This window comes from Theropithecus gelada, chromosome 9, assembly GCF_003255815.1.
Source record: "Theropithecus gelada isolate Dixy chromosome 9, Tgel_1.0, whole genome shotgun sequence".
Classification (NCBI taxonomy): domain Eukaryota; kingdom Metazoa; phylum Chordata; class Mammalia; order Primates; family Cercopithecidae; genus Theropithecus; species Theropithecus gelada.
The window spans coordinates 74,284,803-74,297,608 of record NC_037677.1 but is presented as its reverse complement, the minus strand read 5'-3'; the positions used below and the strand labels follow the sequence as shown (position 1 = coordinate 74,297,608).

At 41.1% G+C, this 12,806-nt stretch overlaps 1 protein-coding gene across 1 annotated transcript in view; it reads right to left on the bottom strand.

The window, feature by feature from the left end:
- CCDC6 (coiled-coil domain containing 6) overlaps positions 1-12,806 on the bottom strand; it is a 119,431-nt gene that overhangs the window by 39,637 nt on the left and 66,988 nt on the right. The window contains exon 3 of the mRNA XM_025397120.1: positions 4,392-4,520. Within this exon, the coding sequence (XP_025252905.1) occupies positions 4,392-4,520 (129 nt within the window). The remainder of the gene's footprint in view (positions 1-4,391; positions 4,521-12,806) is intronic.

Sequence of the window (12,806 nt, the reverse complement as noted above, 5' to 3'; positions counted from 1 at the left end):
ATATTTCTTTGGGTATATATCAAGTAATGGGATTGCTGGGTCAAATGGGATTTCTGGTTCTAGATCCTTAAGGAATCACCATACTGTCTTCCACAATGGTTGAACTAATTTACACTCCCACCAACAGCATAAAAGCATTCCTATTTCTCCACAGTCATCCTCAGCAAACTAACACAGGAACAGAAAGCCAAACACCATATGTTCTTACTCATAAGAGGGAGTTGAACAATGAGAACACATAGACACAGAGAAGGGAACAACACACACCAGGACCTGTTGGGGGTGGGAGGCAAGGGGAGGGAACGTATTTGATGGGTCAATAGGTGCAGCAAACTACCATAGCACACATACAACTATGTAACAAACCTGCATGTTCTGTATGTGTATCCCAAAACTTACAGTAAAATTTTTTTAAAAGGCAAAAAAAAAAAAAAAAAAGTCTTTCCAGGATCTAAAAGACCACTAAGACGAGAACGAGGGGACCACGTTTGCCACTCATTAGCTGTGCAGCTTGAGAAACCTGCCCGATCTCTCTCTGGGTTTCCATTTCTGAGAAGGGAGCATGAGCAAGCTGGGCCACTCACAGGCCAAACTGATCTATTACTGAGCAGTGATTCCCACCAAGCCCAACTCTGCAGCAAACTCTGGAGGGAGAGGAAATGGGAATAAGAGCCTGTTGTCCCAAATTCTAAGAGCAGAGCTGATGTCCCTACCCCTGGATTTATTCGTGATTTTCCCACTGTCTCATGTCCCCACTCGCATCTGGGGACAAAGGTAGTCTTCCCCACATCATGGACTTCTGGTTCCAGAATTCTGTGAATTATAATACTGCAAAACACCAACAGAACCATTTATAGCCCAGAGACCTTAATGATCTAGCTGTTAACCTTCTCTGTTTGAAAATAAGAGAATTCCAGATTCGAGGCCTAAGAAAAGAATGAATGGTATCTGACTAATTGAAGTGTCCATACCAAAGGACTAACTTTCAGTGAGATAAACTTACAATGAGGCCCTGCTGACAGGTGAGTTAACTGGGGTCTACCTAGGAAGAAACTCAGCCCAGTTAAGTTCTGCTTTACAGAGGACTGGAAGGAGCCTACTCAGAAACCATGATAATCCAAGCTCTACTTTCAAAACAAACACGTTGTAACCAACTCAAATCTCTGGCAGGATGCTTTCCAATACCCCTTCTGCAGGTTCAACCCACTACATGCAAAGTATGGATTATTTTAAAATTACATTTTGGTTGCACAATTTTAAGGAGAGTTACCATGTGACCCAGCAATTTCACTCCTTGGCATATGACTAAGAAAAATGAAAACACATGTCCACACACAAAAATTATACGTGAATGTTCACAGCAGCATTCTTCGTAATAACTAAAAGATGGAAACAATCTAAATGTCCATCACGTGACAAATGGATAATTGATGAATGTGGTATGTCTATACAATAGATGATTATTTAGCCAGAAAAAAAGAAGCAGTACAGATACAACAGGGATGAAAACATTATGGTAAATGAAAGAAGTCAATCACAAAAGACCACATATATGATTCTATTCATATGAAATGTCCAGAATAGGTAAATACACAGACAGAAAGTAGAACAGCAGTTGCTTAGAGGTTATAAGGGATTAGAGGTGACAGATGAACGGTATGGGGTTTCATTCTGAGTTCAAGACAATGTCCTAGAATTGATTGTGGTGATGGTTGCACAACTCTGAATATACTAGAAACCACTGGGTTGTACCTTTTAAGTGGGAGAATTGTAGGATATGTAAATTACATCTCCCTAGAGCTGTTAAAAAGAAAGTGAACTGGTGAAAGGATTGTTAAGTAGAGGGAACGGGTTCACACCTGGTTGCTTTGAAGTCAGTGCCCAGGCCCTGAACACAAGTCTGTGCTGCCTTCTAAAATACAGAGGCAGAGGACCACTCACCATTCACATGCCCAAACCTACACTTACCACTGATCTGACAAAGCAGTAGGACATATGGGAGCATACATGATAACTGCCTTCAAGTGGCTTATAGTTTAAAAGCACTGACTGTCAGTAAAGCAAAGGCATAAACTACATGTCAATCATGATAATGCATAGTGTAGTGCATGCCTTTGCTCTTCTGACAATAATATAGAGTACAGGATATCCTTTATAATATAATACAGACTATAACACATACTATATCATATCATACAATACAGATAATTCCAAGAGACGGTCTCAAGGGCTGGTCAGATTATATCCACGGAAACTAAGAGATTTCTATTAGAGGGAAAAACCAAACATGCCCCTTAAACGCTGATTAAAATTATTTATAGTCAAACAAAACACATTTAATTACCCCAGTAATACCCAAAGCAAAATGGGGTAAATGTTTATGACAATGTTAAATTTTTCCACTTTAATTAAAACACAGGCTTCATATGCTGGATCTGAGGCTTACTTCTAGAATGGGCTTTGCATTACACATATTTTATTGTGGAAATCTGTTTCTTTACTATCGCGGACTGAAATAAGCCTAAAGGTCACTAACTTATTAACTTGGTATAGAGAATGAATGCTTCAGACTTCATTTTAAAGGGGTTCAGCTACTAAAGTCTGCAAAGGGTCTTCAGACAGGAAGGCAGGACTTTTTCCTAGGAACACTAGGATGAGACAGCCCTTCTTTCTAACACTAGGCCACTACCTCCCCCTTGTGGCCATAGCTAAACCCTCTGGGTCACAACCCTAGTTTCAAAGTCTCCTTTAGGAGCCTGTGAACAAATACCAGAGAGAAGCTATTATATTTAAAATATTGACAACCATCATTGTGAAGGGCATGGCCAGGCAAAGCTCTCATAATATCAACTTCTGTGAGAACTTCACTTGGTCACTTGGTTAACTCTTGATCAACAAGTAAATACTTGGTGTGTCAGGGACTTAAACACAAACCTTCGAAGCTTAACTTGAACAGAACTGGAGCTACTGTCTACCCTGAGAATTAAACGGGTGAACCTCAGAACAAAATGTTTTTAAACTAGGGGGGCACGGGGCATGGTGTCTGATTATTAATTTAGACACTGCATTTAAATTTGGAAGATGAATGATAAGAATAAATTACTCTAGATATGTACAAAATAGCTAACCCTTGAAAACTGAACTTTCATCACAGAAAAGAGGAAAACACTTTTAGGGTCATCATTCAGTGTTAGAAAACCCAGTACCATTCCCTGCTTTGCTACAGGTAAAAATAGAAAGAACAGTCTTACTTTAAGACAAACTCTAACTTCCCTTCAAACCTTGCAGCACAATCATTGTTTCATTCTCAGGTAAAATATTCAAACTAGAGCGGTCCTGAGAGTGGCTGATGGAATGAGTCAACACAGAGTAAGGTGCACAGGGAGAATCCTGAGTGTGAGAGAAATCAGACAACTTTAATGAGGCTTAGCCTAATCAGGGCAATCAGGATCTCAAATACAAACAGCTGGAAGATCTTCATCTACTGCATTTTACATGGAAACCCAGGTAGCAGTACACTAGCATCAGCCTCTTATAACTTAGGGGAACTAAAATTTCAGGACGCTAGCATGGGAAAAGGCATTGGGGAACACTAAGGCTAGCAATAATATAGTCTGACATACCCTGAATGGAGTGACAATAGCTACCCAGAGTTCTGTGTGATAATGGGGTATACAGACTAAGTCCGAACTCCCAAGGCCAATGTCCCAACACCAACGCCTGCTGAGGGCAGAGGACAAAGGGATTGTATGCTATGACTATTTCCCACCTTTGTACCTTGTTAAGTTTGCCATTTCTGGTTTTAGTCTGTCCTGCTCTGTTTACAAATGGAGAACTTGAGCCCAGAGAAATTAATAAAGTTAATATAAGGTCACAGAACCAGTCAGTGGCTGACTCAAGGTGAGTTACTGAGTCTATGACCCTGTATCTGTACTAACAAGTCTAGACTGGGAGAAGAGAAGGCTCCTGTAAGGTTGCCAATCATTCAAAGAGGAAAATGTTAATTGTTTATTCTGAAGAAGTTTTGAAAGACCAGTTTTAGTTCCACAGCAACACTGTCTTAGAAACTTTCACAGAAACTATCCTGTGGTCAAAAACATTCTTCTCCCTTTGCTTTGCAAAAAGGAACCTGACATTTCCTGCTATAAATCAGTACATCAGAACTTATATCCTGAAACTTTATTAATTGTGGTTAAAAAAGAGAAAATGTGTGAGAGAACGATAGGAACTGTGTAAACCTGTCAATGCTCACTTCAGAAATGAAGTCTCCACTGTGGGGAGAGAAAGCTGAAAAATACTTTTCACTTAAATTCCTCCAGGCATCTTAAAGCTTAAAAGAACAAGCTGATAACGAGAAAATATAATGTAAAGGAAGAGCTATAGGTGCTTACCTGTTCTAATGTAAGTTGCTTAGAAATGGTGTCATTCTCCAGTTTTTTAATTTTCTTCATCAGTTTGTTGACCTGAAATTCCTGCTCTTGTTCAAGATGCTGTTCTAGTTCGGCTTTCTCATGCTGCAACTGGAAAATGAAAAACACACGGATGGGGAAATCCGGCAACTCAAATGCCATGGAAACACTGGCTCCAAAAGGTGACTATACAAAGAAGCTATACCATAAAAGTTACATTATCCATTTTTGCTCAAATTTGCAAGTGTATACCTAGTAATCTGTGCCTAACTGGTTTCTCTAACTTAAAACCAAAAGTCAGGCCGGGCGCGGTGGCTCAAGCCTGTAATCCTAGCACTTTGGGAGGCCGAGACGGGCGGATCACGAGGTCAGGAGATCGAGACCATCCTGGCTAACACGGTGAAACCCTGTTTCTACTAAAAATACAAAAAATTAGCTGGGCGAGGTGGCGGGCGCCTGTAGTCCCAGCTACACGGGAGGCTGAGGCAGGAGAATGGCGTAAACCTGGGAGGCGGAGCTTGCAGTGAGCTGAGATCCGGCCACTGCACTCCAGCCCGGGCGACAGCGCGAGACTCCGTCTCAAAAAAAAAAAAAAAAAAAAAAACCACCAAAAGTCATAGGGGATGGAAATGAAATTTGTGTTTCGCAATATACTTTTTGCTACCTTTCAGATTTTATACTATAGGGCTACAAATAAATTTTTTTAAAAATAGAAATTTCATACAATTTTTATTAAATGAATTGCAGTTTATTCAGATTTGCATCATGTATGTAGACAGAGATGTCAAAATCACAGAATATACTTAGGTAAATTATTCAGAATGCTATTTCCTAGTGTACAAGGACATCTTCAGAAAAATCAGCACAATTATTTTTCCATACAGAGACTGTACACCACAGTTCCTATATATTCCCTAAAAACCAAGAGGGAAAACATTGGCTAGGCATGGTGGCTCATACCTGTAATCCCAGCATTTTGGGAGGCCAAGACAGATGGACCACCTGAAGTCAGGACTTGAAGACCAGCCTGACCAACGTGAAACCCTGTCTCTACGAAAAGTATGAAAATCAGCTGGGCGTGGTGGCAGGCACCTGTAATCCCAGGTACTTGGGAGACTGAGACAAGAGAATCACTTGATCAACCAACGAGGTGGAGGTTGCAGTGAGCTGAGACCACGCCATTGCACTTCAGCTTGGGCAATGAGAGCAAAACTCTGTCTCAAAAAAAAAAAAAAAAAAGATTCTTATTCATGCAGTAAAAAGATAAGGGTATGGTGTCATTACAAGAGAGAATTTAAAAACAAAAACAAACCAAACTCCAACCTACAAAACCAAAGGAAAATAAAAGAAATCCAGTGGACCCACAGGGACTTGGGGAGGTTCTCATTAATAATCACGCATTATTTTTTATAACACTCTCAACTGGGGGGTTTTGCTGATGCACAGCAGGGGTTGGCCTGATGTTTCAGAATTAAGGGAAAAAAGTAAAAGCTACTAAAAACAATGAAGCACACAAAAGTTTTATTTTGGGGCTGAATAGGACACTGCTCCCTAATTTTATGTTCAAAGCCGTTTCTTTTGGCAGACACTGTACACCAGGTTCTTCACATGCATGGAGACAGGCACGGTCACTTCCATTTCATATGTGACAAACCACATTATTAGACTGAAGCAACACAGCTGGAAAGTGACGGAGCTTGGGACCCAGACCCCACGCCTAGAACCCCAAACCACTGCTCTCTCCGGAGCACTGTATCACTGAGCAAACCCAAGAGAGGCCGCCTTCAGACTGCTCCGCCCATGAGTGCCTAGCACACCCTGAGCACCTGGAAAGTTAAATGATTAAACACAGAAAAAAATACGCCACGTGTGCTTGCCCAAGGGATGCAATGTTTCTTTGGAAACCCTCCTTAGGGTACAGTGGACAACTGAGAGCTGAGGCAAGCCTGATCAACCTCAAAATGGCTACAAGTAACACTCTCCACATTTGACAGTGTCCACTGCCCTGAAAACACACACTCAGTTTAAGAAAAAAAAAATTGTTTTGGCCAGGCACAGGGGCCCAGGCCTGTAATCCCAGCACTTTGGGAGGTCGAGGCAGGTGGACTGCATGGGACCAGGAGTTCAAGACCAGCCTGACCAACATGATGAAACCCTGTCTCTACTAAAAATAAAAAAAATAAAAAAAATAAGCCTGGTGTACTGGCATGCACTTGTAATCCCAGCCATGCATCTGTAGTCCCAGCCACTCAGGAGGCTGAGGCAGGAGAACTCCTTCAACCCAGGAGGCAGGGGTTGCAGGGAGGTGGAGCTTGCAGTGAGCCGAGATCACACCACTGCACTCCAGCCTCGGCGACAGAGCGAGACTCTGTCTCAAAAAAGGAAAAAAAAAAAAGAAAAAAAAAGTTAATCTGACATAGTCTTCCAACACTGGAAATGTTCACTAAATAGATGCTGTTTTCCTTCCAACTGTTTTTGATGTTCAAGGCCAAAAAAAAGCTGGTCAACTTTGCAGGGACCCATGAGAAAAGCAGGTGTAAGGAGGTGCTTACAGTGATAAGTCTATATTTAGCCAGCTCTTTAAAACTCAGGTTCTGCAAGACCAAGCAGCAATTAAAACAACTAAGATGAATGAATAGAGAACAAGAAGAGTTCCCAGCACTTTTGACAAAAAAAGAATCCAATGGAACAAGCATCGCTTAGTAGGAAAAATATAGCAAAGCATGTACATCTGCGCCTAAGGCTTTCATTCAATAAGCATGCTGTGCTGTCTTCTATCTGCAGGTACTATGAGAGTGGTAGGTGAGATCTATAGCTAACATATCATCCTTGCCCTAAAAATAGTTATGAACACTAAGCTTTAACAGTATCTACTAGTTATTGGGAGATGACAAACTTGTCTTCAAACCTTTAAACTATTTGCATAGCTTTTTAAATACAGTAGCTATGTTTTCCTCCAATGTTTTCAATTGCTGCCATTTTTATTTGAAAGAACCCTTCTTTTATTTTTCTCAGCATTATGCCTCTGCCCTGAGGTAAACTAAAACAATAAAGGATGCAATCTAACATTGAAAAATCTCTTGCCCACCAAGCAGCATTTGTCACAGAATGTTAATCTAAGGTAAGGCTCTCATTGGCTTGCAGGAAAATATCCATATTTTGATAGATGGTCTAACACTGTCAGTAGCTTTAGGTACTTCCTTTAAGACTACAGATTGAACTAGTAATAAAGCCTATCAGAGCTCTCAATTTTAGGAGGCAATTTCCTCTCAAGGGCTATACCCTAAGGAAAATTTGATGGTAAAGCTGTCATTACCAGAACTCAAGTAAGGTCACTGGGTTACACTAACCCATTTGGAAAATACCAAGCCATTCTGAGATCTAACTCTGTTTGCTAAAGACTCACAGTTTTTATCGTCCCCCAAAGACAGTGCTAAAACAAACAGTTCTGCTGCTTGCTTTGTTCTGTCACCTCTCAGGTGACATGCAACAGAAGCAGAGCATGGAGTTCCTGAACAAAGACAAGAAACAGAAAATATAGCTCTTCCTGGAACAAAGAAACTGCCAATAAAAAGAGAAACATGGCCAGGCACAGTGGCTCATGCCTGTAATCGCAGCACTTTTAGACGCCGAAGCAAGAGGATCACTTGAGCCCAGAGTTTGGGACCAGCCTAGGCAACACAGTGAGACACTGTCTCTACAAAAAAAGATTAGCTGGACATGGTGGTGCACACACCTGTAGTCCCAGCTACTCAGGAGACTGAGGTGAGAAGACTGCCGGAGCCCAGGAGGTCAACGCTGCAGTGAGCGTGAGTACACCACTGCAATCCAGCCTGGGTGACAGACTGTGACCCCGTCAAAAAAAAAAAAAAAAAAAAAAAAAAAAAAAGAGCTTGCTCGAGAGAAACACAGAAGTACCTCAGTCCCTTAAAATCATGAGACAAGGGTTAAGATGAGCAAGAGGTAGGAGGCAAATGTGCATAGGGACCTTGAAGAACTAATAACTACAGTAGTTGTTTCATATAGTTTGTCTAAGAAAAATTCAAATATTCTCTTTTAAACAGATACCATGTAAACTCAAGCAACATGGTTCCAATAGGATATGAACCACCACCCTGAATTGACTTGCCTATTTTAAAGTTATAGCTCATGGCACCACGGATAGAAAAATCCTGGGAAGCCTGGTGCAGGTTGACTCAAGACTAGCTGTCAGTTTCACCTCCGATGTCCATCTTCAATATGGGCAAACATTTCTAGGCATGACTTTAAATTTATAATCATAGGTCTTAATGTACTGTTACACGAACAACTTTAAATCTTCCAATAAGGTCAGAGATCCTGAACTAGAACAAAAATTATTCCGTCTAATAACAAACAAGTATATTTATTAATATTTTGAAATGAAACTCATGTGTCTGCCTTAAATATATATAAAGCTAGATGCCTAGGCAGATTAAAAGCTTTTTTCAAAAATCAGAATTTTCAACAAATACATTTTTTATAAAGCCAATCCCAAAGATTATGGAACACTTTTATAACCCTTATTTGTGCTATATGTTAACACTAATAAAAATATCCCTGTGGAATCAGAATCACATTATACAACAATGATCCCTCAGCAGATCACATTTTCAATGGAATTAGGGTTATATACATAAAAGTTTGTTCCTTGGGATCCAACAAGAAAAATATATTAACATAAATGAAAAGGGCGTAAACGAAAATGCAACTACATACTCAATTATAAATCAGTATAATTTTAAATTCTAAGTACTAAAGCAAGCATTTTCTTATATCATCCACTGATTATATAGTCTCAAAGTAAACTTCCAGCCCAATGAAATAAACAAGTGTAGCATTAATTTGATCTTAAGCAGGCTAGCCTTAAGCATCATCCAACTACCAATAATTGTTGTGCTTATAATTTACAAAGGATTTCTGGAACCACTTCAATGAACCAGGCCTTTTACATAATAGATTCAAGAACTCTGCACCAAATGACTTTTTATTCTCAATAAATTCTCTCTAGCAGGTAGAGGCACTGAAAATCATTTACCTGGGAGAACCTCCTCCAACAGGTACCACAGGTGCATGTGTAGGCTGGATGCTGAGAGCACCTTCCCACCCAACATGCAGCAGGTTTGCTTTTCCCAGGTTTTACGAAATGTCAATCTGCAAGCCTGGGCTTGTTGTCAAGTCAGTCCTTGACAACTGAAGCAAAGCTTCTAGCCACTACCCCTAGGACCCAGGTTTTTCAAGACAACTTAAGAATAAACCAGGTCAGACGCGGTGGCTCACGCCTGTAATCCTAGCACTTTGGGAGGCTGAGATGGGCAGATGACCTGAGGTCAGGAGTTTGAGTCCAGCCTGGCTAACATGGTGAAACCCTGTCTCTACAAAAAATACGAAAAAATTAGCCAGGCGTGGTGGTGCATGCCTGTAATTCCAGCTATTCGGGAGGCTGAGGCAGGAGAATCACTTGAACCTGGGAGGTAGAGGTTGCAGCGAGCTGAGATCGCACCACTGCACTCTAGCGTGGCTGACAAGAGCGAGACTCTGTCTCAAAAAAAAAAAAAAAAAAAAAAAAGAAACTTGAGATGCCATGCCCCCAGCTTTGTTTTCACTAGTCAACTAATATCTCTATTACTCCCAGTACCACAACTAACATCCTTGGTTTGCTGAAAATTACCAAGGAATGAGCTACCTGCACTGGACCAAGTAAAGGCCAGCCCAGGACAATAACTGCATTAAGCCATTAGATTGTCAAAAGCAATCATAATGTTATTAATATGAGCTTTGGAAAAAAGCTCAAAAATCTCTCTCAGAACATAGAAAGTCTCTCAAGAACCGACTTGTCAGCTGTTCTACTGAGCAAAAATTCAGACTCCCACCTCAAACTCAGTACTTCATCACTAAGGGCTTCTTGGGCCCACACTTATTTCCACCTCCTCCCCTTCTGTTACTGGTACCAGTATTCTGGGTCAATGCCTCACATCTCATGAGTTACCAAGGCCCATGCAGTCAGCCTCCATAACAGCTGTCCCCCACACACACTCTCCTTTGTGTGTGCTATGTGCTCATGGCCCCAGTCTGGTTCAGGCCTTTTATTCCTTTTCCTTTGGGCTACTGCCAAAACCTCCTACTGGATCTCCCCAGGTCCACTGTAGATCATCCTAGCACAAGTCCTATTACTTCAATGTCCTGCTCAAAACCCTCAATGGCTCCCTACTACCTGCGGACTAAGTCCAAACTCACTGGCATAACATTCAAGTCCTTCCATGACCCAATCCCTATGCAAGCTTCCCACACCTTCCTCATGCTATTTTCACACTCAGTTGACGTGACAGTCCAAGGTTTGCAAGCATAAATGCCTTCAGGGTTCATGCATGCAGCAAACAAAGAATGGATGGGTTTAAGCCAGGGAGTGGTGGCTACTGTGGTTAAAGGAAAAGCTCATGTCCTTTTCTAGACTCTTAAAAAAGAAATCCCATCATGCCAGCCAAACACTTTTGGTGACCATACTGGTCCAGGGGCTTCTAGATCACAACACCTGCTAGTCATGCTGGATCACTCTTACAGAAACCATGCCACTCACTCTGCCCACATGCCCCACTCATGCTGTGCCTCTGCCTATAGGGTCTGAATCCCTCCCCTCAATTTACCGAGATGGGGTGATAGTGTAAGACTTCCCCAGTGCTTTCCCCCAGGCCCTTAGCATAATGTGCACTCATCCTCCTTTAAGGTGTGAGAAGCACATTGTCATTCAAGTGCATTTTAATGTCTGTTTCATGATGTTTTTCTATATCTTTTCCATCAGCTACTTGTAAAGTCAGCTAATTCTCCAGGGTGATTATTACGTGTCAAGCACTTTATATACATCAACGTACTTGATGGTTGAATCTTCGTAACTCTACAGTAGAAACTGTTACCTGCATTTTGCAAAGAGTGAAACCACAGCTTAAAAAGGTTAGGTGATCTGCCTGAAATTTCACAGGTAAAGGGTAAATCCAGGGTTCAAACTGAGGTCCCTGGCTTCAAAGCCTTTGCCCTCATCTCTGATGTGTGCTGCCATCCTAGAACACTTGGGTACATTCTCAATCACTCTTTACAGGATTGCAAGCTCTAAGAAGGGCAGTGACTAGGATTTCCTTGATCCTACTCCAAAATATAGAAAATACATTGTGAATGCAAATACTGATTGAATAAATGATAACACCCTCACTTCAGGATAAGCAAAACCACGGTTGGGGTGGGGGTGGATTAATCAAGATCTATGACATCACCCATATATCATGGTCTGCCCCAAAGCCCCTGTTTCTCTTCCTGTTTACAGACCCTCTCCAACTCCTAGACATAATCAATATCCTAATTCTTATGGTATTTACTTCCTTACATTTTTCCTAAAATTGTTTTTTTTAAACAACCTATGTATTCATTTATTTCCAAACATTAGTCTTGCTAGGTTTTGCATTCTTTCATATCCAGCTTCTTCTGCTAAATGAACTTGTTACTAATTGTGGTTTGTATTTTCATTGCTTTACAGAATCCAGCTATTTATACCACAATCCTCTCAACTGATGACAGGCACTTGGGTCATTTCTATTCATTTTTTTTGAGAAACAGTCTTGCTCTGTCACCAGGCTGCAGTACAGTGGTGTGATCTCGGCTCGCTACAACCTGCGACTCCCTGGTTCAAACGATTCTCCTGCCTCAGCCTCCCGAGTAGCTGGGATTACAGGAAGGCACCACCACGCCCAGCTAATTTTTGTATTGTTAGTAGACACGGGGTTTCACCATGTTGGCAAGGCTGGTCTCAATCTCCTGACCTCGTGATCTGCCCGCCTCGGCCTCCCAAAGTGCTGGGATTACAGGCGTGAGCCACCACGCCTGGCCATTTCTAGTTTATCATGATCAAAGAACATTCTTCTACATATCTGGTACACATGTACATGTAATATGATATATGCCCAGGAGTGAAACCACTGGGTCATAGAGAATAAATATTTCCAACTTAATTAGGTACTACCAAATTGTTTTCAAATGGGTATAATGACTTCAGTTTTCTACCTGCAGTGCATAAGAATTTATTAGTAGTATCTTGTTGTTGTGGTTTAAATCACCTTTCCTGACTACTAATGAGGTTGTATACTTTTTCCATTTGTTTACTGGCTTTTTGGCCATGTACTTATGTGAAGAGTCTGCTTAAATCATTTGCCATTTTTTGTCTGGGTTGTTTGTTTTCTTGCTGATTTGTAGCTTTTTGTCATTACATATGGTGTGTATCTCTTCTCCCATTCTGTGGTTCATCCTTGCGTTTTCCTTATATGTCTCTGGTCCTCTCCTCTGCGCACACCTCCTGAGTAACAGCACTAATTTCCATGGCAATAAATAATTACT